We start from the raw sequence: 25,807 nt of genomic DNA, 5'->3' as shown, positions 1-25,807 counted from the left end.
TACATTTGTCAGTAGCTGTTGCAGGGTGGTTGTTGGTTTGTGGGCTACCCTGGAGTCTGAGTAGTCTTGTAGTCATTATCTGATAAGTCTCTGATGTATGGTAGGATGACTAGTGAGTCTGGCCGGGTTTGTGTCGTCTTGTTGTGGTCTGTCGCGGAGGTAACGGCAGATTGTGCTTTTTGGGTATTCATTCCTTTTTGAAAACTCTGTATAAGTGCTCCTGTTCACTTTGCGCAGTTCCAGATTGTTGCAATGTTAGTATCCTCATGTAGCTCTGTTAATGGATGTTGAAGTGTAATTGAATATCTGGTCCATACATGTGGTCTTTCTGTATACACTAGTCTGGAGCCCCCTGTTCTTACGTTCTACCATTGCCTAGGAAGGGTAGTCAGTTATTGTTCTCCCCTTCTTTTGTGAATTTTATTCCGGTAAGGATGTTGTTTGTGTGTCAGTGGATTTCTTCTAGTCTTGTGCATTTGATAATCACGAAGATATTATCTACATAGCGGACCCAGAGTTTGGGTTGTATAGTGGGGAGTGCTATCCGTTCTAACCTTTTGCATTACCACTTCTGAAATCAGCCCTGATGTGGGGGATCCCATTGGTGTTCTGTTGATTTGTTTGAATATACGGTCGTTGAAGGCGAAGTGGGTTGTGAGACACAGATCCAGCAGTTTCAGTGTTCTGTCCTTGTTGGTGTTGTGGGGTGCCTGCCTTTCTAATTCGTCCAGCAGTGTGGCAATTGTCCCTTTGGCTAAGTCGATGTTTACGGATGTAAATAGTGCTGTTATGTTGAAGGATATCCTCATCTCGGCCTCTTCTGCCCTGGTGTCCTTGATGATGTTGAAGAATTCTTAGGAAGATTGGATGGAGTGGGTAGTGTTGTCAACTAAAGTATTTCAGTTTCTGCAGTTCTTTGGCTAGTCTATATGTTGGTGTGCCTGGTAGGGGTCTGAGGGAACTCATCCACAACTTGAGCTACAAATCTTCTCAAAAACTTTTTTAACTTTTGAGGCTTCCAGTCTCTGAAATTCTTTCCTGGAGAGAGATGGATGTAGGGTCACTTAATAAGTTCTTCACTTTTGATCATCTCATTAGTTATCAGGCAGGAGTGGGAAGCTGAGGCCCCAATCAGCTTTCACTGAATTGCAGAGGATGTTCAAGGAACCCATATTTCATAAATTTATGGTTGTTCTACTAATTCCACTGTAGCAGTTGATATCTTTTCAGTCTCACCACAATGCACTTTTACAACTGAATTTTTTTAAAATAAGATGCAAAAGAGCAATAATTATTGCTGATGGGAACTGCCTTTTTATGAATGTGGTTTGCTGGAATGAAGGATGACGGTTAGAGTGTGCAGTGAATGTGTTTTACCTGGCCAGATGATTACTTTCTTCATGTACTACGAAATTGTGTATTCATTGACCAGTAACAATCTTTTCTTTTAAATCTAGGTATTACCAGTTGTAATGCATTAACTGAAAGCATCATTCCTAATTTGTCACTTTACCTATTATTTAACGTGTTGTTTCAGATGGGTGGGGAAGAAATAAATGGGGACCAAACTTAGAAGAATTCCAATCTCGGTTTCATCCTACTGAAACAAAAGGAGAAGGTCCAAGAAGGTTGAAAAACCTCTATTTTTTGTACTTAATTCAACTAAGAGCTTTATCTAAAGTAGCTCTATATTTTGAACGTTCAATTGTCGACTTATACACTGGAAATGCAACAGAAGATGCAATTACCAAAAAGCAGCTGCTGGAAGTTCTCAAGGAAACCAAGTAAGAAAAATACTTAATGGCATGTGACACAAGAATGGTTGTATAAAATTATTTTTCGGTAGCTGACATTTTAAAACTCTTGCAGAAAGTGTGAAAGAATTAGCAACAAGAGAGTTGATCTCTTGCATTGCCTTAAAGAAAGTCGAGTGTTGAATTGGCAGCTAATATTTATCGTGCCCTGCATGACTAAATTTTAGCACTTTATTTTTAAAATTTAGTTTTTTGATATCATGTACACTTTATGGATGGGAATACTGACTTAGTATGTGGGCATCCAGTGATTTCAGTATTGCTGGGACTTTGAGATGTCATCCAGTTATTCTAGCCAATGAGACTTAAATTTACGTTTTTTCTGAGATTAAGTTGATATCATATTATGAGCTCAAACACCAAAACAGACTTGTTGAAGTGCATGGCTGGCTGGTTTTGTACTGAGAAATTCTATGTAGTATCTAAAATGGGGATAGGTTCAAGATTTGATCTACTGTTTGCTATCCTGAGAGTTGACCAGTCAATAAGAGGAACTACTTGCTTTTATATAGAGTCTTCATTATAGTAAAATGTTCGAAGAATTTTCACAGCAACCAAAAATTGACACTGGGCCACAGCCTTTCTGCTAGTCAGCCAGCTCTGAGAGTTTCCTGCCATTCCATGCAGGCTGTTTAAAAACACACACTTCCTTGAAAGTGAGGGGTTTTATCCATAATCTAGTTCAGTCCAACAAAGTTTGGGACAGTACCAAATCTTGATATTGGAGATGTGCCTCTTGTTACAAAGTTTTATTTGACCTGACATCTTATTTCTCTATCATAGTCTTGTCAGCATCTCTCAACTGTATTCCTCATTGCTTCATTGATTTTTTTATTTGTTTGTTTGTTTTTTAATCATACTTAAAAGCATAGACGATGGGAGCAGGAGTAGACCATTTGACCCCTTGGGCCTGTTCCACCATTGAATACGATCATGGCTGATAATCAAGCTCAATACCCTTTACCCACAAGAGCTATATCTACCACCTGTTTTGAATGCACAATGTTTTGGCCTCAACCACATTCTGTGCTAATGAATTCCACAGGCTCACTACTCTCTGACGTTTCTCCTTCATCCTAAAAGGTTTACTCCTTTATTCCTAAACTATGACCCGGTTCTGGACTTCCCCACCATCGGAAGTATCCATTCTGCATGTAACTTATCTAGCCCTATAAGAATTTTATGGGGTTCTATAAGATTCTCTCTCATTCTTCTAAAATCCAGCCAGTAAAATCCTAACTGACTCCATCTCTCCTCATATGTCAAGTCTTGCCATTCCAGGAATCAATTTGCTGAACCTTTGATGCACACCTTCTATGGCAAGAGCATACTACTTCAGATAAGGAGACTAAAACTGTACATAGTATTCCATGCGTGGCCTCACCAATGCCCTGTATAACTGCAGCAAGACATCCTTGTTCCCATACTTGAAACCTCACGCAGTGAAGGCCAACATACTGTTTGCCACATTTCCTACCTGCTGCATCTGCATACTTCCTTTCACTGACTGGTGCATGAGGACACCCAGGTCTCGTTGAACATTTGCCTCTCTTGGTTTACAGCTATTCAAATAATAATCTGCTGCCTTATTTTTGCAACCAAAATAAATGACCTCATTTTATCCACATTATACTGCATCTGTCATACATTATGCCCATTCACTCTGCCTGTCCAGATCACACTGCAGCATCTCCGCACCTTTCTCAATTTGCTGTTCCACCCAATTTGATTCATCTGCAATTTGAGATATAATTAGTTCCCTTGTCTAAATCATCATTAACATATTGTGAATAACTGGGGTCCTAATACCAATCCCTGAGGTACCCGACTAGGAGCTGCCTGCCATTCAGAAAAAAGACCTGTTTTCTTTCCTGTCTGCTAACCAATTTTCTAACCACCTGAATACACTACATTCCCATCCCATGCACTTTAATTTTCTGTATTAATCTCCTTGTGGGATTTTTGTCAAGAGTTTTGTAACTCCAAACTCTCTCATCCACTGTCTCCTCTGATCAAGTCTAATAATTACATCTTTGAATACTTCCAGTAGATTTGTCAAGCATAATTCCCTTTTGTAAAGTCATCCTTCTGATTCTACTGCTGTTTTCTAAGTGCTCTGCTATAAAAACCTTGGTAATGGACTCTCGCATCCTTCCCCCACAACTGAACGCGGGCTCACTGGTCTATAATTCCCTTTATATTCTCTACCTCCCTTTTTTTTTAAAAGATACTGGGATTACATAATCACCCCATGCCCCACTGCCCTAATAACTTGCAAATTATAATCTCTTTACTCCTCTCCTTTCTCAGTTGCTGCACCATCTCATCTTTGTTCATTTTACATTTCACCATTTGTCCTAAGTGAACCTTGAACTTTTAAACCTTCTCAATCATAGGCTGCTCGCTTCAGGTGGCCTTGGTATTGCAGACTTGTTTTCTTCAGAAACCTGTTTTTACTTTTCTACTTCACATTTGTGTGCTACCTACTTAAAAGACTTCTGTGCTTACCCTTCTTTTCCTGATTCAGCCTTTGCAATTGCTGACACATTTGAGGTTCTCTCAGCTTATTCGGATGGAAGCGAGGGCTACGGGGGGGGATGACCTAACTGATCACAGCACCATAGTACACGAAACTGAGGGAATAAGGAGGACTGTAGTGGTAGTCGAGAGCAGTTTAGTGAGAGGAATTGACAATGTTCTCTGCAGCAAAGACCTTGAATCCAGGCAAATAAGAGGCCTGTCCAATGCCAGGGTTTGGGACATCTGCTCAGGGCTTGAGGAATTTACAGCAGCAGGAGGAGGAGGATCCAGTTGTCGTGTTCCATGTAGGTAACAACAACATAGGCAGGACAAAGGTGGAGGTTTTGCGTAGTCCATGTGAAGAGCTAGGCAAAAACCTCAAAAGTTTAATCTCTGAATTACTATTTGAACCACGTGAAAAGTGGCAGAAGGCAAGTTGGATTAGAGGGATGAATGCATGACACAGTGGTTCTGATTTGTGGGCACTGGCACCAGTACTAGGAAAGTGGAGATCTGTCCTGATGGGACAGTCTGCGCTGTGCTGAAGCCAGTATTCTTGCCAACCACATAACCAAGGACGTATATAGGATTTGAAACTGAATATTGAGAGCAAGAGACTAAGTTGGGAAGGATTTGGGAAACCAAACCTGTGAGAAAGATATTAACACAGAAAATGTTAAACAGACTGTGTTCGAGAGGTGTAGAGTATTTGAATCCAAGAGTCAATCAACCGATAAAACTAAAGGCTTCGTATCCAAATGCAAGTAGCCATTGGAACAAAATGTCTGAACCATGAGTTCCAGCAAACATTAATACTACGATCTGGTAGCTATTACAAAGACATGACTCCAGGATGACATGGACCTAAATCTTGAAGGATAGGGAAGTAGGAAAAAGTGGAAGGGTAGCTATGTTGCATAAATGATAGCACAGGACCCAGGCTGTGGAAACAATTTCAGAAGAAATGATGATGAAAGCAAGTCACTTGTAGGAGTGATGTACAAGGGCCTTAACAGTAACCACACAGTGGGGTAGGATATAATGGAAGAAATAATGGGGATTTGTCAGAAAGACACAGAAATAACCTGGGAGATTTTAATCTACATAGTGACAGAAAAATTCAAATGAACAAATCTAGCTTTGAGTTCAGTGTTTAGTAGTATCTGCGCACAATATGTTCTGGAGGCAACCAGAGAGCAGGCTATAATAAACACGGTGTTATATAATGAGAGATAATTAACTAATGTTTTTCTTCTAGTGTATTCACCCCTAAGTAGCAGTGACTATAATAGGGTGGAAACTTTACATTTAGTTTGTATTTTTTAATCAACCTGTGTAGGGATGTTATAACACACTTCTGAAGCAGGTGGGACTTGGACCTAGGCCCCCTAGCTCAAAGGTAGGAATACTATTGCGGCACCACAACAACCCGCATGCTTTCAGTTTGAGGAGAGAGAGGTGAGTCCAAGACACATTTTTAAATTAGATGGTGGTGACTATGATATGAAAGCCAAGTTGGCTAAAGTGAGTGGACACCTTATCCTAAAGGAAAAGTCAATAGAGATGCAATGGCAGTCATTGAGGGGATATTTCTGAAATACAGAACAGATCCATTCCAACAAGTAAGAAGTTTTCCAAGGGACTCGCCATTCTGTTTTTTTTAAGAAAAAGTATGTAATTGTACAAAGACAGGTGGCAGTTCAGAAAATTGAACAGAATATAAGAAAACATCATAGAATGACCAAAAAATTAATAACGAAAAATTGGAGTGGGAGAGAAGGCTAACCAGAAATCTCAAAACAGTGAGTTTCCATAACTTTTTTAGTGACTGTTGATTCTGTAGAAAGTCAAACTAGAGACTTAAAAATGGAAAACGAGGAAATGGCAAATGAATTGAACAAGTATGTTGCATTTGTTTTCACTGTTAGAGAATGCAAGTAGAATCCCAGAAGAAGCTATAAATCAGGAAATGGAAGGAGGGCAAAGTTCAGGAAAATCGCAATCCCCGGAGATAGTACTGTGTAAATTGTTGGAGCTGTAGACTGAGAAGTGTCTGGGTGTCGATAGACTTCACTGTTGTGCCCAGTGAGAGAGTTGATGCATTGATTTTGATTTTCTAAACTTACCTTCATTCAGGGACAGTCCTATTAGATTGGAAGATAGCAAACCTAATGTCTTTATTCAAAATGAGGGAGACAGAAAGCTAACAAACTAGGAAACTACAGGCCAGTTAGCTTAACGTTTATTATCTCAGATGCCGAAAGCTATCATTAAAGGTGTCATAGCAGGCGCTTGGATAAGTTCAAGTCAATCTTGTAGAATTGGTTTCATGGAAAGGAAATGATATTTGATAAATTTATTCAAGTATTTTGAGTGAGTAACACAAGCGAAGAATAGGGAAACTGTTGGGTATACTGAACTTAGATTTCCAGAAGGTATTTAATAAGGTGCCATATCAGAGGGTTTTGTTTTTTGTTTTTAGTTCATTCACAGGATGTGGGCATTGCTGGCTAGGCTGCATTTATTGCCCATCCCTTTTGGCTCTTGAGAAGATGATAGTGAGCAACCTTCTCTAACTGCTGCAGTCCTTTCTGTGATAGATACACCCACAATAATTCTTGGGGAGTTTCGGGATTTTGAGCCCGTGGCACTAAAGGAATGAAAATTATTTGATGTTGCCAAATCATGATAGTAAGTGGCTTGGAAGTGGACTTGCAGCTGATGGTGTTGCTAGGTATCCGCTGCCTTTGTTCTTCTTCTAGGTGGTGGTGGTGTATTTGGTAGGTGCTGTCTAAGGAGCCTTGGTCAATTTCTGCAGTGCATCTTGTAGTGTGTACTACCTACTGCTACTGATCATCGGTGGTGGTTGATTTGAATCTCTGTGGATGTGCTAATTAAATGGGCTGCTTTGACCACAATGATGCCAACTTCTTGAGTGCTGCTTGATGCTCATCTAGACAACTGCAGGGTATTTCATTACACTCCTGACCAGTGCCTTTCAGGATAGTGGACAGGCTTTGGGGAGCCTGGAGGTGAGTTACTCACTGTAGGATCTACCTCTGGCCTGCTCTTGTAGTCGCAGTATTTCCACAATTAGTCCATTTCACTTACTGGTGAGTGATATCCCCGTTTACTTGTTGCAGCAAGTAAAAGCTCCTGATGTAGGGAGTATTGTATTAACATGGATAAAAGATTGGCTGGCTAACAGGAACCAGAGAATTTATGTAAATGCATCGTTTTCAGGTTGACAGGATGTAACAATTGGTGCTGGAACCTCAACTGTTTGCAATTTATGTAACTGACTTAGGATGGAAGGTATGTTTGCCTGCTGTTTTTTGTCCTGAATGGCGTCAAGCTTGTGTGTTGGAGCTGCACCGTCCAAGCAAGGAGGGAGTATTCCATCACACTCCTGGCTTAGGATGGACCTCAATGATGTCAACTTCTTGAGTGCTGCTTGATGCTCATCTAGACAATTGCAGGGTATTTCATTACACTCCTGACCAGTGTCTTTCAGATAATGGACAGGCTTTGGGGAGTCAGGAGGTGAGTTACTCGCCAGAGTATTCCTAACCTTTGACCTGCTCTTATAGTCACTGTTTATGTGACAGATCTTGAGTTTCTGATCATTGGTAACTCCAAGGATGTTTTACAGTGGGGAATTCAGTGATGGTATCATCACTGAATGTCAAGGGGTCATACAGCATGGAAACAGACCTTTTGGCCCAATTTTTCCTAAAATGAGCTGGGCCCATTTTGCCCGCATTTGGCCCATATCACTCTTTTTAACAACTTTCCTTTCTGTGTAGCTGTCCAAAAATTTTTAATGTTGTAACTGTACCTGCATCTACCTCTGGAATTCATTTCATATATGCACCCACCCAGTTTGTGAAAAAGTTGCCCCTCGGGTTCCTCAAATCTTTTCCCTCTCACCTTAAACCTATGCCCTTTAGTTGAGGACTCTTCCCCGGGGAAAAGACCTTTTGGCTATTCATCTTATCTGTGCCCCTCGTGATTTTATAAACTTCTATAAGGTCACCCTTCAGCCTTGAATGCTCCAGTGGGAAAAGGTCCCAACTTATCCAGCCTCTCCTTTTATAATTCAAACCTTCCAGTCTTGGTAACATCCTTGTAAATCTTTCTTGCACCTTTTTCCAGTTTAATAACATCCTTCCTACAGCAGAGTAACCAGAATTGTATGCAGTACTCCAAATGTGGCCTTACCAATATCTTGTACAGCTGTAGCACAATGCCCCAACTCCTGTACACAATGCTCTGACCGATGAAGGTGTGTACCAAATGTTTTCTTCACCAACCTGTCTACCTGTGATGCCGCTTTCAAAAAGCTATATACCTGCACCCTTAGGTCTCTCTGTTCAACACTACTCCCCAGGGCCTGTCCACTAACTGTGTAAGTCCTGTCCTAGTTTGTCTCAACAAAATGCAACAGCTCACATTTGTCTAATTAAAATTAAACTCCATCTGCCATTCCTCAGCCCACTGGCCCAGTTGTAATCAAGAGCCCATTGTACTCCTTAGATCACATTCATCACTGTCCACTATGCCACCAATTTTGGTGTCATCCACAAACCCCCTGACCAAGGCGCCTATATTCTCATCCAAATCGTTTACATAAAAGACGAACAACAGTGGACCCAGCACTGATCCTTGCGACACACCACTAGACAGGCTTCCCATCCAAAAAATAGCTGTCCGCCACAACCATCTGTCTCCTATCTTCAAGCCAACTTTGTATCCACTTGGCTAGCTGTCCCTGGAACCTATGTGATCTAACGTTACTAAGCAGCCTACAATGCGGAGCCTCGTTGAGGGCCTTGCTAAAGTCCATGAAAAATAGAGGCTTTGCCTAATTGGGAGACAGTGTAGATCAACAAGAAGCTACTGTGATAAATGAGCTGAATCTGGTGTAGGGTTAGCACTTGAGCAGCAGAATTTAGGATGACCTTGTTTTTGGAGGTTGCAGTGTGGGATGTTGGCTGGGAGTGTATTAGAATAGTAATATATGAAGGTTTTAACAAAATAAGTGAGTGAAAATGGATAGAGTCAAGTGATGATGTAGAGGTGGAAATGAGCCTTGTTAGTGATGACTCTGATGTGCAATTAGGTCCGAAATGCCAGCCTTCCTGCTCCTCTGATGCTGCTTGGCCTGCTGTGTTCATCCAGCTCTAAACCTTGTTATCTCTTATGTGCAATTGTCTGCTCACTCTAGAAAATTTTAGTTTTTTGCAGAATTCAAGGACAATGATTTTGGTCTGCCCAGTATTTACTTGAATGAAATTTCTGTTCATCCAGTACTGGATATCAGACTGGCAGTGAGACAGTTTTTTTTTTAGGAAGGCCAGAAATGGTGGTGAGGTAGAGCTGGATGTCATCTGTGTACATGCAGAAACTGACACTTTTTTTTGTTTTTGGAAATTGTCACCAAGGGGTACCCCACAAATGAGAAATTGGAGACAAAGGATGAAACCTTGGACATCAGAAGTATTGGTGTGAGAGGAGGTGGAGATGACATGGCAGAGAATTCCTTACAAATGATTAAATGCAGCTTTTGTTAATGGTAGACCACCAGCATTTCTTCAATTTAGAACAGCCACTGTCTTTTGACTGTTGCACAAAATTATACTAATGATTACTAAATTGAATATTACTGGTTCCATCATCATTCTCCTTCGCAAACTTAAATTGTTCTTGATTGAATCTGAATCTGTGTTTCACCAGGATCATTTCTTTCACCTCAGCCATTTTGGTGTTTATTTCCTGTGTGTGTATATTCCCAGTGCATTCTCCTTCACCTGTATGGAGTTACTTTTATCCAATTTGTTAGAATAAGGTTGCTACAATTAACACTGTTAAAGTAGTAGTGCCTTTCTCTACAGTCCTGTAGCTAGACTGACCAATGGTATGAGTACACCATCACGATTAGAAACTTGACTGTCCAACTTCTATTGTGCTTGGTTTAGAGCAATCAGTACAAGTGCTTTGTATGGCGCTATGTTCCTCCGGGTTAGGCTGTTGGGGTTGGGGGTGTGCAGAGAAAAACACCAGGGATCCCAATTCGGATTGCTTTGCTTTGTTCCTGTTTTCCTTTCCTTTTAAATTGTTTGTTTTATGCATTATTTTGCCTATTTTCTGGAAAATATAATTTGTTTGGGAATTAATGGTGTTTTGATTTTTCTGTAAAGTTCCAGTTTCATAAGCTATTGAAAGTTTGAACTATCCATCCCTTAGACTATGCCTTTTGATATTTGTTATGCATTACTGCAGAGCTTTATGAATTAGTTTCAGGATTGTTGTTTATATTTTGACTTTACAAGTTTTCCATTTAAAAATCTGTAATGTGTAGACCTTAAAATGCAATATTATTGTGTTCCTTTTTTCGAAATGTTGAAAACAATTTTTTAAATTACAAATTTGAAAAGTTGGTCTTTTTTTAATCTTCTCACTAATTGACCTGCATGTTCAAAACTTGGGCAATTAATTTAATTCAAATTAAACTTTACAGTATTCAGAATACATATAACTTTCCTTTGTAATAGGTCATTTCCTATGCATTTTGATGAAAAGTCCATGTTTGCAGGCAACAAGAAAGAAGCTAAAACACTAAAGGTAAAATGTCGACGTAGTATTTTGCATATTTTATGCAAAGAAATTCTGAAGTTTTTTTCCTAAAATTTTGTTAATTATAAGTTTTTTGCGTAATGTTTACTCAGTTTTTGTATTTAGTCAAGACGGAGGGCAGTAGATTTTTGAGTACAAAGTGAGAAAGAGTTCAGGAAGATGGAGTTAAGGTAGAAGATCAGCCATGATCTTGCTGAATGGCAGTGCAGATTTAAAGGGGCAACTGATCTACTCTGTTCCTATAATAATCCTATGTTTACTGATGTAGGAAAAATGTTCTCTTCAGATTTTCCATCTTTGTGTGTTATTGTTGCAAAATGGTTTTCAAGCAAATGTTGTTATTTTTAGCTGAATTTTTTTCTGATTGCACAGTTATTTTTTTTTCTCTTGCCTCTTCTGCCAAAGCTCCCTCTCAATTCCCAACTTAGTCCTTTTATTTTTCTATTCTTCTGCCTGTTTTACCACCACTATCTCAAGTTTTGATTCAATTCCTGGATAAGCCTAGCATTTCCTTCTATGCCTCTCTCCCTGCCTGACTAGCTTCTATCACATGATCGACCCAAGCTGTAGTGGTGGACCACGTCACTATATCACTGGTTGGACTTTTCCCTTTGCAATTCTATTTCTTTGACTTTTTTGACTTCCTAAGACTTCTTCCTTTTTTCCTTTTTTCCTTTTTTTTTTAAAGCAAAAAGAAACTCATGGCCTTGCCACCCAAGATCCACTGTTGGATTTCTCTTTGACATAACATCTCTCTGCCTCTGCACTGAGGAATTCCTCATTCTCTGTATCCATCTCACTCTCTGAAATTACTTCTCACACTTAAGCTTTACCTCTATATGAACTCTTCTAACCATATTTATGGCCAGCCCCTCTGCCATCTTGCCTGGCGTTCCTGCTCTCCTCATCTCTAACTCTTTCCTTGTATCTTTTAACATCTGGCTTCTCCTATCATCTTCCAAACCAATTTTACTCCAAATGTGCCGTAACTCGCTCAACTGTATCATCAAACTTCGTCCGTTTGATCCTCTCTGTATTTTCATATCTGTTGGGTTTTTCAACCAAGCCCTCATCTCCTTCTTCGCTATGTGTCTTCAGTTTGGGCTGTAAGCTTTCAACTGCCATCTCTAAATGTCTCCACCTATCCACTTTCTTTCCTCCTTTTAAGATTCACCTCTTTGACTTTGCTTTGCTAACATCGTCTGATTTCTCCTTTTGGCTTGGTATCCGCTTTTAGTTGATTAATAACTGTGAAGCTCCTTTGGACTCTGTTCTCGGTTAAAGGTGTTGTATAAATGTTACTGTTGCCATTGCTCCATATTTTATGCCTTAGCATTCGAAACAGTACATGCAGTGTGGGACAGCATACCCTCGTAGCTAGGCTCTTGTGTGCCTAACTGAAACAACGGAAAAGTAAAGATGACTCAGAAGTGGCGTAAATTGTGACTTAAGTTTCTACTGAAATACATGCATTCCTTTTTAAAATTAGCAAAAAATCTGAGATCAAAGGATATAGATAATTCTGTATGGTACCTTTCATATTGCCTGCTTAACTTGTGCTGACTTAAATCAATCATGCCTGACTCTGTACAAGGTTAAATTCAAGTAATGAGTTATGATTTTTAATCCTTTTTAATAGGAGGAATTCAGACTTCATTTTAAAAATATCTCCCGTATAATGGATTGTGTTGGATGTGACAAGTGCAGATTGTGGGGTAAACTTCAGGTTTGTTTCAAATGATATTCCCAAGTAATGCAAGCAATTTGGAGTGCAACTATGCTGTTTCTTAAAAAACTGTGGGAGCAAATGGAGTTTTATGTTGTGGCAAATCAGTATTCCTCATTTTTAAGGGACGCTGAGATGAGAAATGGAGCAAATCAAAACCCTGTGCCCCAGTTATTCGAGTAAATATGCCTGAAAGTACAATTTGGAATGCAGACTTTGAGATGCTGCCATTTAAAGGATACGTGGGTTTTTTTTGTTCCCTTATGCCACGTCCTAATTTCATTTATGACTGATAAAGGCCCTCCAGTGAACATTTTAGTTTACTTTTTGCAAAATATTAACAACTTCAAGTTGACACACTACTGACAGGCACTCCACTCTACTGTTCTGGGAGGTAAATGCTTTTTTTAATAACCTAAATTTTAATTCTGTCATTTGAATGTGTGGGAAAACGTTCTCTCAAAGTAACTCGCAAACATGGCTATGGAAAATAAAAGGCATTTTTCATTCCATTTGTTAAAGACCTAGTTAGAGTCACCATCAGAATTACTTGGTATGTTGCATGCAGCTACATAAAACATGCAGCATAGGCCTTTTGATCCAAAATATCTGAACTCCTCTTACACGTCCCTTCCTCCCTCACGAATGTTATCAGCATTAATTGACCTGCCGTCAATTTCTTTGCTTCTCTTTACTGCATCAATATTATTCACCTCAACTACTCCCTGGAGCAACAAACAATGCCTTTTTTCACAATGTGCAGTCCATTCATTTAAATGCTTGATATCTTTTTAAAATTGTTTTATATAGCCAAGCATGCATATTATCTTAATTGGTTAGGCTTGAGCATTGCATGCACTTTAACTTCTAACTATGTTGTCGGGCCATGTGCTCTGAAGGGAATAATGCTGGTGAGATCAGTATTCTATTGGTAGTGATTTCTACGTTATCATCTCTGGGTTAGAAAAAGTTGTCTTAATTCCCTGTTTGATTTCTTTGGTGACTGTCTTAGTCTGATCGTCACCTCTGGGTTTGCTGTCCCAACAACGGAATCTAACACTATGGAATGATGTCTAATGTAATAAGACATTTCGAAATCCGACTTTAAGGTTATCCCTCAGACTTCTGTTTACAAGAAAAGGACATACCAGATTTATTCATATTACCTCTGTGGTTTAAATGTCTAATTTAGCATTGTAGAATCTCAAATTTTTAACTTCTGTCATTGTGCTTGACCAGTGTGATTCCAATTACTTAAACATTTGTGGAATAACAACCTTTGTCCTCTACTGTCAGTCATGGCTCAGTGTCAGCAGTTATACCTCTAAGTGAGGAGCTCATAAATTGAAGCTGACTGCAAAGAGTTAAACATGGTTTAATGCTTAATGGCTCTCAGTCCTTCCAGAATATTATAAAAGCATCAGAGGGCACAGAAGAACTACGTACCAGTTTAACACACAAAGTAGTAGACATTAGTGAAACATAGATAATCACTCAGGAGATAGTGGTGTAGTGATGATGTAATCCACAGAACCCAGGCTGATACTCTGGTTAGATTTCTAATTAGAATATAAAATTAGTCTCAATAATATCAATCATGATAATAAATGTCATTTAAAAACCCATTTTGTTCACCCATGTCCTTTAGGGAAGGAAATCTGTCCTCCTTAACTAGTTTGGCTTATATGTGACATCAGATCCACAGCAATGTGGTTGACTACAGCAAGGCAGCAAGTAATGGCCTTGCCAGCTAAACTCTAATCCCATCAAAGAATTTTTTTTAAATCTATTTAGATATGTTATCTACAATATAGAATAGTATATAACCGATATATAGTATTAAGCATTTATTGATCCAATAACAAAATACTGCTTAAACGTGTAACTACTTGTATTTCAAAATGGAATAAGAACAAAAAAAAATGCAGCCTAACCAGAGGAACATTTTGATGGATGGATGACAACGTTAACTTTTCAGGTCAAATTGTGTCAAAGCTAAATTTCTTCAAGAAAGTAGCAGAAGATCCAAAATCGGACTAAAAATGTGAAAGATATTCCAATGCACAACCATTTTAGGAAAGAGAGCAAAGCACTAGGATGTAATACTTTTATTTTCTTGTCTCCTCATCAGACTCAGGGTTTGGGTACAGCTCTAAAGATTTTATTTTCTGAACGGGAGATCAAGAATCTTCCTGAGCGGAGTCCTTCAGCAGGTTTTCAGCTCACCCGACAGGAGGTTGTTGCTCTTTTGAATGCGTTTGGCAGGTAAGAAATACTTCCAAAATGAGTTTTCATATATTGAGTTATCATAGGAATAGAGTTTATCTATCCTATCAATTTGCAGTTACGCTCATTACTGACCTTGAGTAGTTACTCGGTTGATTAGAGCATGGTCAACCGTGGGTTAGCTGATTTTGTACAGCCCAGTTGCAGAGTAGTTTAAAAATGCACTGTAATCTCTAAGAAAAGATTGGACACTTTTTTTTTTTGCAATGCTGCTGAAAGTATAGTGTATGTATGGGTATCCAGTGAAGACTTGATCGGCTTGACAGTAATGCATCAACAGTTGATTGGCTTAGAGTTACTTGCCACTTTGAGATGCTGGAGACCTACTGTAGGCCACAGCTTCCAAAAACAAGCTCATTTTATTCAGGAAGGGTGAGAAGCAAAGTTTATATCTGAAAGCTCTTCAATGTAAAGTGAGTTCAAAGAGTTACCTCCACTGACTGAATACTTGTTCTAATGATCTTTCTTCCAATGTACAGGTAATGTGTGGCCTGAACTGTGTGTGCTGTCAATCAATGCATAAATACACTATCTGTCAACAATGCAGTCTATATGTGGCATGTTACCCTGGGCTTTGAAACATTTAAATCTGTTTTTCTAAGTCAAATTTTACCCTATATGTAACCTGGAGCTTGATTTGCGAACATTCCTGTAGCCCACTTTAAATAATATAGGGATAGTTCAATGCCTTGCCAGCTATTTCTGTGTATTCCATTAAGACCATAAAGTCTATATATAGTTTAAAAAAAAACAGGACCTCCTCATTGAGTTCCAGTGGTGGTCTCAAGTTGCAGGTTCCAGTGATCAATCATTCAACCCTCTTCTCTAATTTATCAAATCGTGAACAAACACTCAGGTTTATTATCCAAAGCACATCACGAGATTTTTAGACATTGCACCTACCCAATACGGCAGCTCCCATAAACACAACTTTGAGACTTGTAAAAGCATTGAGAAGAAATGTACGAGGCAAAAACATTCCTTTAGACTTAATGTAGCTTTGCCACTTTTGGATTCCAGGTCACAATGTGAAGGTATGTGAACCACATGAATTATGAGCAGAAGTAGATCATTCAGCTCCTCGAGCCTGTGTCACCATCCGATAAGATTATGGCTGATCTGTTTGTGTTTCGATTTCCACATTCCTAACTACCCCTGATAACCACGGATTCTCGCTAGGCATTGGAATCTGTCTACCTATATGTCATGACCCCATTTCTACTGCCTTCTGAGACTGTGTTCCAAAGTCTTGCAACCCTCTGAGGTATTTAGAGGGAGGTGATGGCCTAGTGGTATTATCGCTGGACTGTTAATCCAGAGACCCAGATAATGTTCTGGGAACCTGGGTTCAAATCCTGCTATGGCAGATGGTGGAATTTGAATTCAATAAATATCTGGAATTAAGAATCTAATGATGACCATGAACCCGTTGTCGATTGTCAGGAAAAACCCATCTGGTTCACTAATGTCCTTTAGGGAAGGAAACTACCATCCTCACCTGGTCTGGCCTATATGTGACTCCAGATCCACAGCAAATATGGTTGACTCTTAACTGCCATCTGGGCAATTAGGGATGGACAACAAATGCTGCCTGGCCAGCAACACCCTCATCCCATGAATGAATAAAAAAAAAATTCCACTCTGTCAAATATGTGTGGCTCCTAATTTTAAAGCGATGTCTCCTGGTTCTGAAATGTCCACCATTGTCAAGACCATTCAGAATCTTAAACACTTGAATCAAGTTACCCCTTGCTCTTCTAAACTCCACTGGAAATACACCCAGCCTGTTTAGCCTCTCCTCATAAGACAACCTACTCATTCCTGCTATCAATCTATTGCACTTTTAAACTACCTCCAGTGTATTTACATATTTAAGTATGGAGACCAAGGATACACACTGTGTATTTGAAATGTTGCAGTTGTATAGGACATTGGTGAGCCTCTTCTGTAGTACTGTCTGTCTGTGTCTGGTTCTGGTCACCCTGTTATAAGAAGGACATTATTAAGCTAGAGAGGGTTCAGAAGAGATTTACCAGTATGCTGCCGGGTATGGAAGGTTTGAGTTCAGAAAGGCTGGATAGGCTTGGACTCCATCATTGAAGCATAGGATGTTGAGAGGTTACCTTTTAAGATTTATAAAATCATGAGGGGTATAGATAGGGTTGGTGGTGGGTGTCCTTTCCCTAGGGTCGGGGATTTCGAGACTAGGGGGCATATTTTTAAGGTGAGAAGAGAGATTTTTAAAGAAGATGAGGAGCAAATTTTTTTACACGGTGGTTTGTGTGGAATGAACTTCCTGAGGAAGTGGTGGATGGGGACATAATTACAACATTCAAAACACACTTAAAGTACATGAATATGAAAGGTTTGAAGGGATATTGGCCAGGACCTGGCAGGTGTGACTGGTTTAGTTTGGGATTGTGTTTGGCATGGACTGGTTGGACCAAAGGGTCTGTTTCCATGCTGTACGATTCTGACTTTATGTAGTTTCACCAATGCCTTGTGTAACTGAAGCATACCATCCTTACTTATGGTTCTGTTCCTCTCATGCTCTGGAACACCTCTATCCCTCTGTACCTCAGAATTCTACAGTCATAGAGATATACATGGAAACAGATCCTTCGGTTCAACTTGTCCATGCTGACCAGATAGCCTATATAAATCAAGTCCCGCTTGCCAGCATTTGGCCCATATCCCTCAAAATGCCTTGGTCATTTTCCATTTAAGTAGTACTTAAACCAGAAGCCCAAGATGAGCAGAGACATCAAGAGAAATGATTTGAATAGTTTGGATTGACTTATTGGGAATGTTAGTAATTGTCCAAGCTGCATAAGAAATTTAAAACCAGGCATGCCTGTCATTCTGTTACCAGAGCACCTATTGTCTTTGCTTGTGGGGATTCATACCATCCATGATTGCTGCCTTTCTAAGACAGAGTCCTTAAGTAAACTTCAGTCGGGATCCTGATTTAAATTTAACACTTGCCATCTGAGTATTCCACCACTTGGGAAAACCATCAGCAGACCGAAGATAGAAGAAGCCAGACTGGAGTATTTCCTGCAAGCTGATCTGAGGCCTTAAGTTGCCATGACATAAATAATTTGAACAGTGTTACTAGCTGATATTGTGGATGATAGGTTCGAAGTTGCGTTCCTGTGGCAGCAACAGACTCCCACGCTGACCTAAACCAGGTTCAGGAAGGGAAGAATGGGAAATGAGCTGGGTGGCATAATTGGCAGCTGGTAATTGATGTCTGCTCCTGTATTTGAGAGCCTGACGCAACAGGCATTGCTAGGGAGATCTGGATGTCAATAGAATAGACTTGAATGAGGGTATTCCACCTTTTGAGGATCAGCATTGGCTAGTTTTACAGCAATACCAGGTGCCACCATATACCATGCTTACTTTCTCATAAACCTTTTTTGTTAGCTCATTCATATTTTGGTGCATAAACCATAAATACATTTTTTAAAAAATAAATCAGAATATTAAAGATAAAGAACAGGGACATCAGTAAGGTGCACGACCCCATGTTTACAAACTCTACTGCTGCTTAGGATTTGCATGTCAACATTTGCATAGAATTTGTGCACTGTGCTGTGGCTGATTGGTCAATCCTCAGCTTGGAAGCAGTCTGCAGCGAGCCATCTTTTCAAAGAGCCATCAATCTATCCACTTCACTCACTTCTTCAAATGCAATCTGTAGCATGCAGCTTTAATCTGTAAGTTGTTTTGCTTTCTGTCCTCCTGTTTTTAGCTTCCTCTCCAATGTTAGAGGAAAAACAAAAGAGTAAATCTGGACAACAATACATTTTCAATTATGTTAAATTTAATGTATTGTTTATTTTGCAAACTTAATTTTAGGAAAGCAGGGGAGTTGACTTTAGTTATTTAATTGATTTAGAGGTAGTGGGCAATTCACACACAACTGAGGAAATTGTGCTTCTGTTATTGTAACTTGCAAGATTTCTGAGAGAGGCCTTTGAGACCCTTCATTTTGGTCATTGAATTATGCTTGTTTGATCTCTTCACACCCCTGAAACCATTCTTGCATCTGGAAAAAAAAAATTGTAAACTGCTAGCCATGATTTAAAATGGCAATTTACAATGAGACCAGTTAACAGCTTGACAGATGAGCTTTTCCTAATCTGAAATTTCCCTTTAGTGTGTTTTTAAGATTTATTTTATAGATGCTTATGGAAGTGTGAAAACCTCTTTCTGGAGAGCGGGGATATTATTTTTAAAAAGGACTGTCTTACATGGAATTGACTTCAAGATTTGGTCTGACTGTCAATGTTATCTGCAAGTTTCATGTAACTTCACAATATTTTCACATCATTTCAAGATTCCATTAATATTGCAACATTTGGAAACTGATCACAAGTCTGTTTCAAAACAGCAATGATATTGGGATTGTTCTTCTGGAAATAGAAGGTTAGGGAGAGCTTTAGTAGCACTGTTTATTGTTATGACAGTGTAAATAAGACCAAATTGTTTCCACTGCCAGGATCAGTAACCAGAGCATACAAGTTTGAGAGAGCAGAAGAAACAGATGGCATGTATTTGCCTACTTCCATGCACCATTGCTGTATGTGACTGTTATAATGCCACTTAGACGGTGATATGATCACTAACTTTGAATACAGTTATGCGTGGCTCGGCATGCTGTCCTAAATAGATTTTATTTCTAACCATTGATCTAAATTTGCAGCACTGTCATCTCATTTCATACATTATGATTTAAGTTAATTTTGCCTAGTTAAGTTGAAACTGAGTATTATTTCAGACCAGTCACACTGCTGATCTTGTGTTGAAGAGTGTTCTGGATGTAACAGATTTTTCAGAAGACAAATGGGAAATTTCATGATGACCAGTTACTCAAATAGCAAATAACATGTTGGAAAGAGGGAACATGTGTAAAAAGTTCGAACACTATTTCTTCCAAGGTTCCATTTTATCAAAGAAATATGCACCTTTATACCAGAATATTTGCTACATCATTTAAATTATAGAGTCATAGAGTTATGCAGCATGGAAATGGATCATTGGGTCCAACTAGTCCATGCTGACCTGGTTTCTCAAACTACAGTAGTCCCGTTTGCCTGCATTTGGCCCATATCCCTCAACTTGTCCTATTCATGTACCTGTCCAAATGTCTTTTAAATGTGGTAACTGTACCTGCGTCTACAACTTTCTCTGGCAGTTCATTTCATATACGCACCCACTATCTGTGGGAAAAATTGCCCCTCGGGTCCCTTTTAAATCTTTCCCTTTTCATCTTAAAATTATGCCCTCTAATTTTGAACTCCCCTACTGTAGGGAAAAGCCCCTTGTCACCTACCTTTATCTATTCCCCTCATGATTTTATAAACCTCTAAGGTCATCCTCAACTTCCTATGCTCCAGGAAAAATAGTCCCAGCCTCTCCTTATAACACAAACCCTCCAGTCCCAGTAATGTCCTTGTCCTTGTAAATCTTTTCTGCACCCTTTCCAATTTAACAACATCCTTCCTGTAACAGACCGACCAGAATTCTACACTGTAGTCCAAAAGTGTCCTCATCGATGTCCTGTACAGCCACAACATGATGTCCCAACTCCTATACTCAATGCTCATGTGCTCATTCACCTTTAGGGAGGCATCACACATCTGTTAATTGTACCATCAGCTGCGCAGATTTTTTAAAGACTGAAGTGGGGTGAGAATTTCTAACGAATGAAGCGTTCCAGTTACCTTCACTTTTGTCATTCTCAAAACCAAGGGGTTATATACAGTAGCTAACTTTTTGTATTGCTACTTTGCTCTTTCAGGCTTTCAACAAGTATTCAAGAATTACAGAATTTCAAAATGCTGTTAAAGGACAAGAGGTAACAAATGCTGTGGAGACAGCCAAGATGGGTGCTGGGTAGAGACTCTAATATTGTCCTGGTCCCTGGCACTCGATGAAAATTCGGGCTCTTCAGGGATTCAGTAGCTAACTGTTACACACTTTTACAGTAATGCATTGGCCTGGACTATATTGAATGAAAGAGATGAATTTGGTTTGGTAATAGTGTGTACCCTTTTGCATTTTATTTGATAGCGTTTCTTTGTGATCATTTTTTTTTTCTAGTTAACTAACCATGTGTTTGAATTTATTTGATTTCAAATATTACCAAGCCTTATTCATTAAGAAAATTATTAACTGAACAGTTCTAGGTTTGTCTGCACTAATCTATTAAAATTCAAGCAGAATTTTATTTTTAACTCCAATGGCGTGAGGGGACTTCCTGGAGCTTAACTGTGTCAGTATTGCAAACTGAATGTTCTTGGACAGTACTTCAGTATTTCAGATCAATGTCTAAAAATTTTAATGACCGTGTTAAAATGATCAGATTCCCTTCAAAAATGACCCCTGTTATTCTAGCGTGCCTGACTGTTGATTATCACTTTTACATTAAGGACAAGACTTTTGTAATTTAAAAAAATTTAAAAATAAAAGCAACTGTTCAAAATGTGTAATTTGAGCTGCAGCACAATGTGCTACATGGGCCTTTTAGAAAAGATTGTGTATAGATAAATCCTGTGGAGAAATGAGAACAGTTTCTGAATATTGGAAATCTGCGTAATTCACACAGGGTTTTAAGACCACTTCAGAGAACATTGTGAGTGTCATAGGGATCTTTTGGAATTCTTCAGATGTGAAATAGAAGAAATATTTCTATTGCAATTTGGTACTTCTAAATTACAATACTTCTTCAAATCAAAAAGCAATAATATTTGAGTACAGATATTCTTCATATTTGCTTTCTACATCAGGTAGATGTCAATATCATGTAATTTGTTTCCAATGATTGTTTTAATTTTATATTTTAGTATCCTGTATTAAGTAGGTTACTCTCTGAATTGACCAAATATAGCTGCCTCATCGGCTGGCGTACTTGAGGAGCAGTAATCATTTGGAAGCAAGGATCAAAGCAAAGTGACTGTGTGTTTTAAAAGCTACTTGTGGGTAAAACACAAGTTATTGTTGGATCATCTGCAGCAAGGATGTCATATATATATAAAATATGTGTGTGTATGTATATTATATATATATATCACAAATAATAGTGACCATGCTTTGTTGTGTTACCTGTACTTTTGTGCCTGTATGTTTGTGTTTTAACCCCTTGATGGTTGCTGAAACTGTTCAGCCATTGTACTGTTGGTGTGAAACTTTTGCCTGGTCCACTTGAACACATGCTCAAAACATTACTATAAAAGTTTAAAAAGGTTTATACCATTCATAAGTTATTACATGTATACCTTACTCTTTAAAAAATTTGTTGATTGAATCTATTAATCCTTTCTATCGATAAACTAATACTACAAACTTTATCAGTTGAACTGAGTATTCTTCAATCTGGCTAGATTATTGCTTGGTACTAGTAGAGCCTGGCCATTGTGGCATAGGGAGACAATAAGTCATTTGACCTCAACTACTCCGGGCTATTCATTTTACCCATTAACCTATAATTCCATGAAACGTACAGCACAGGCTATTCTCCCCATCTAATTCGTGTCCAAGTTTGTGCAGCAAAAGAGCTTCCCTCTATTTTTTTCTTCTAATTTTATCATTGTATTTTTACTTGCGCATGTATCATAAAGCAATCACCCATTGTGATTATAATGCCCATCATATGCTAAACTGAGTCTATCATCCAGGGAAAAGTAGGAATATGATGGTCATTATTAAATTCAATTATGAATTCAGAAGAAAGGACTTGGAGCAGGAAGATGATTGGAAAGCTACTGCACAACGAGTCATCAAGGTGAATAGCATGAATATATTTAAGGGGATGCTAGACGAATAATAAAAGGTTGCCTTAATTAAGTGAAATGTAATTAATTGGGAGTTAATGTAGATCGAGGCATGTTTAATTAGAGATGAAGTCTACTTCTCTTCCTCGTGTTCCTCCTTCCTGAGGTACTTGTCTACTTCTCCATCAATGCATTTATGCTGTTCACCTCAACTATTCCATTTGGAAATAAGTTCCACAGTCTGGTTAAAGAGGTTGCTCAAATTTCTTTATCAGTGACCATTTTATTTATCATTTCTAATTTTGACCTCCTTCATAAATGCATACATCTGTATCTAGGAAGTGTGGCCAATCGGGCAGCATCTCCATTAGAGAATGGTACACTGAGAACAGCAAAAGTCTGCTCTTAAAAAGAAGTAATTTGAACGGCCAGAAAAATTAGAGAAAAATCAAGTTTTAAATGAGACGTTAGTCTATAGTGATGAGTTTAGCCATTTTTTAAACTTAATTTTGTTCCAAAAAAATTTTTTAAGTTCTTTTATTACAACCCATGATCTACTTAAAACAAGTTGTTTAAATGAACCTTTTCTTTTCCTAATGGCACAGATTGATTCTAAAGAACTGGAGAATTCATGTCGGTTCAGGCTACAATTGGAAGTGTCCATTTTCTCCACTTACGATCATCTATCCTAGATCATTCAATTAATCATTTATGGCAATCCTTAAAATGATCGGCTATGGTTTGAAATGTGAAAAATATCTTCTCCTGTTTGGAGAAACAAGTTGCTGAAGTCATCTATAAATTTAATAGTGGGCAGATAATATAAATAGGTGGCAATGTACTGAGAAGCACCTAAACAATTTAACATTACACGCACAATATTTTCAATATGTAAATTTAAACAAGCAAATGCAACAAATGTTATTATTAGTTTACTTAAGTTATCAATTTGGGGAGCAAACCAGATCCTGAAATGTCTTTTTCTGTAGTCTTTTGCATCATTTAGATTCAGTAGAAACTAGCAATGAAGGGACATTGTAATTTCTGCATTGTGCAGTTTTTAATTGATTTGAAGTTCCTTGGAGAACAGCAGGAATCTGAGTAACAAAATTGCATATATTTGCTCTAAATTGCAGCAGATTCTACAAAAAATACTGATCATTAATTTGTTTTGAATACTTGCAAATGCTGACTGGAATAACCTGAGCACTGTGAACCAAGCTTTCGTTTCCTTTGTGCAACTACTGCTTCACAGCTTCTTACGTTTCCTTTCAAGAATTATCACCTTCAGCTGCAGATGCTGCACCAAGTTGTTCTTTCTGACTTTCCTTTGCATGATCAGCACTAATATTTTGGTGCATCTGTACCCTGCCTTAAGCAATGTGACAAAACTGATTGTAATTTTTTTTAAAATCTTTGATCACTAGTTGCCTGTGTTCCAAACCTTGATGAGTTGATTTATTTTTCCTGGTTATTATGTACTGTATGTCTGTTCAGCATAAAGATTGAAATTGTTTGGAAAATATTTAATCGCACCCCTTGTGTTTACTGCACTTGTCAGATGTATTTATTTAAAAAGAAAAATAAATTTTCCTCGCTATCCACTTTGAAAACTGATACCTTGTTTTAAGAAGAACTGCGTATTGAAGGATCTATATTACAAGCAATATGATGACATTTCATCATTCATTTAGAGATGCATGTTACTTTATGAATTCATATAGTTTTGAATATTGTTCCTTTTGCAGTAATAAACTGGAAAATTGTGTGTGTGTATATTAATCAAGTCTGAAACTGCCTTGTACCCCCTGACACCTCAATCAGCTCTCTTAACTGCATAACTTAGAGCAATTTAGCCTAGCCAGCAATCTATCTCTTTTAAATATTACTCTTCCAACTATCACTGCAGCATTTTAAAAAATAATCACAAGTTAATTTCCTCGTGAAATGTTTAGGGTTAAGATGCCAGTTCACAATGCACTTTCATCGTTACGGTTTGGACAATGTGAATTCAAACTGGTTTTGATCACCTCTTGCTGAATATTTTCCCCTGTAAGTGCCAGACTAGTTAAATGATTTAATCATTTGGGGAAACAGTTGATGTACCGGCTGGTCCTTTTAGTGTCAATTTTGAATGTTTGTGAATAATCTTCCTATCTTAGTGTAAAGAATTAAAGATCATATTGTGCACTATCAGAATAAAATATCAAGGTTTGTTAATGAGAAGATTGACTCAATGTTTGTGAAGCTCTTAAACTTGTAAAAGATTTTAGTGATTTTTGGGAAGAACTTGAGAGAGGGTGTAGTTAAGAATATTTAAGTCACAGTATTAATTAAAGAATGTAAACTCCCTTTATCCAGGAAGATGGAATATTTAATAAATGTACTTGCAGTTTGGAATATTACTGGACAATATGAAGAAAATTTAAATTTGGCCAACAGACCAATCCTCTGAGCTGTGGACTCTGGAGCACCCACTGTCCTTTCTTTTCATGAGCCTACTACCATCAAGCAGGGTTTCCCAAATGTAATATATTATTTACATGTCTCAGGTACACCAACTGCAGCACAGACCACAACAAAGCAGCTCAAGACTATTTCACACTGTCAGTGCATTATTATGGTCAGTGTCAAAAAGTTACAGATTCAAGCCTCACTCCAAGAATTTCAGCAGAAATTCTGGGCTAATGCACCAGTGTACTCGTCAAGTTGCATTCTTTGACATGACACATTTAAATCAAGGTCCCATGTCATTGATGCTGTTGAAGACCCCTTGGCTATGTTAAATGGTGAACTGGGAAGTTTTTCCCACTGTCTCAACAGCACTATATTTTCAAAACAAAATGTGATTATTGCCATGTTGCTGTTCACAAATGAGCAGTAAAACACGATGTCCTGAGGTTATGAAAGGTACTATGCAAATTCATGTCCTTTCTGAAGGTAAGTGGGTGTTTTGCAATTCGGTAGATTTCACAATCTTTTACATACCCAATCATTAACAAAATGTAAGAGCAGTCAGAGACAGTTGAGTGTAGTTTTTATAG

The 25,807-nt window shown here is 38.4% G+C and overlaps 1 protein-coding gene across 3 annotated transcripts in view; it reads left to right on the top strand.

The window, feature by feature from the left end:
- ero1b (endoplasmic reticulum oxidoreductase 1 beta) overlaps nt 1-24,376 on the top strand; it is a 72,396-nt gene extending 48,020 nt beyond the window's left edge. For 2 of the 3 annotated variants that reach the window (XM_020510691.2, XM_020510764.2), the window contains exons 12-17: nt 1,538-1,784; nt 10,889-10,958; nt 12,610-12,696; nt 14,828-14,961; nt 20,792-20,848; nt 23,369-24,376. In XM_020510691.2, coding sequence (XP_020366280.2) covers nt 1,538-1,784; nt 10,889-10,958; nt 12,610-12,696; nt 14,828-14,961; nt 20,792-20,848; nt 23,369-23,468 — 695 coding nt within the window. In that variant the 3' untranslated portion in view covers nt 23,469-24,376. Of the gene's footprint in view, nt 1-1,537; nt 1,785-10,888; nt 10,959-12,609; nt 12,697-14,827; nt 14,962-20,791; nt 20,849-21,836 lie in introns of all 3 variants that reach the window. The other variant, XM_048596751.1, reaches the window with a different exon arrangement.
- Nucleotides 24,377-25,807: the final 1,431 nt, after the last annotated feature.

The sequence above is a fragment of the Rhincodon typus genome, chromosome 5 (assembly GCF_021869965.1).
Source record: "Rhincodon typus isolate 14 chromosome 5, sRhiTyp1.1, whole genome shotgun sequence".
NCBI classification, from domain to species: domain Eukaryota; kingdom Metazoa; phylum Chordata; class Chondrichthyes; order Orectolobiformes; family Rhincodontidae; genus Rhincodon; species Rhincodon typus.
Note: the sequence above shows the minus strand (reverse complement) of the source record. Positions and strands in the feature narration are given on the sequence as shown.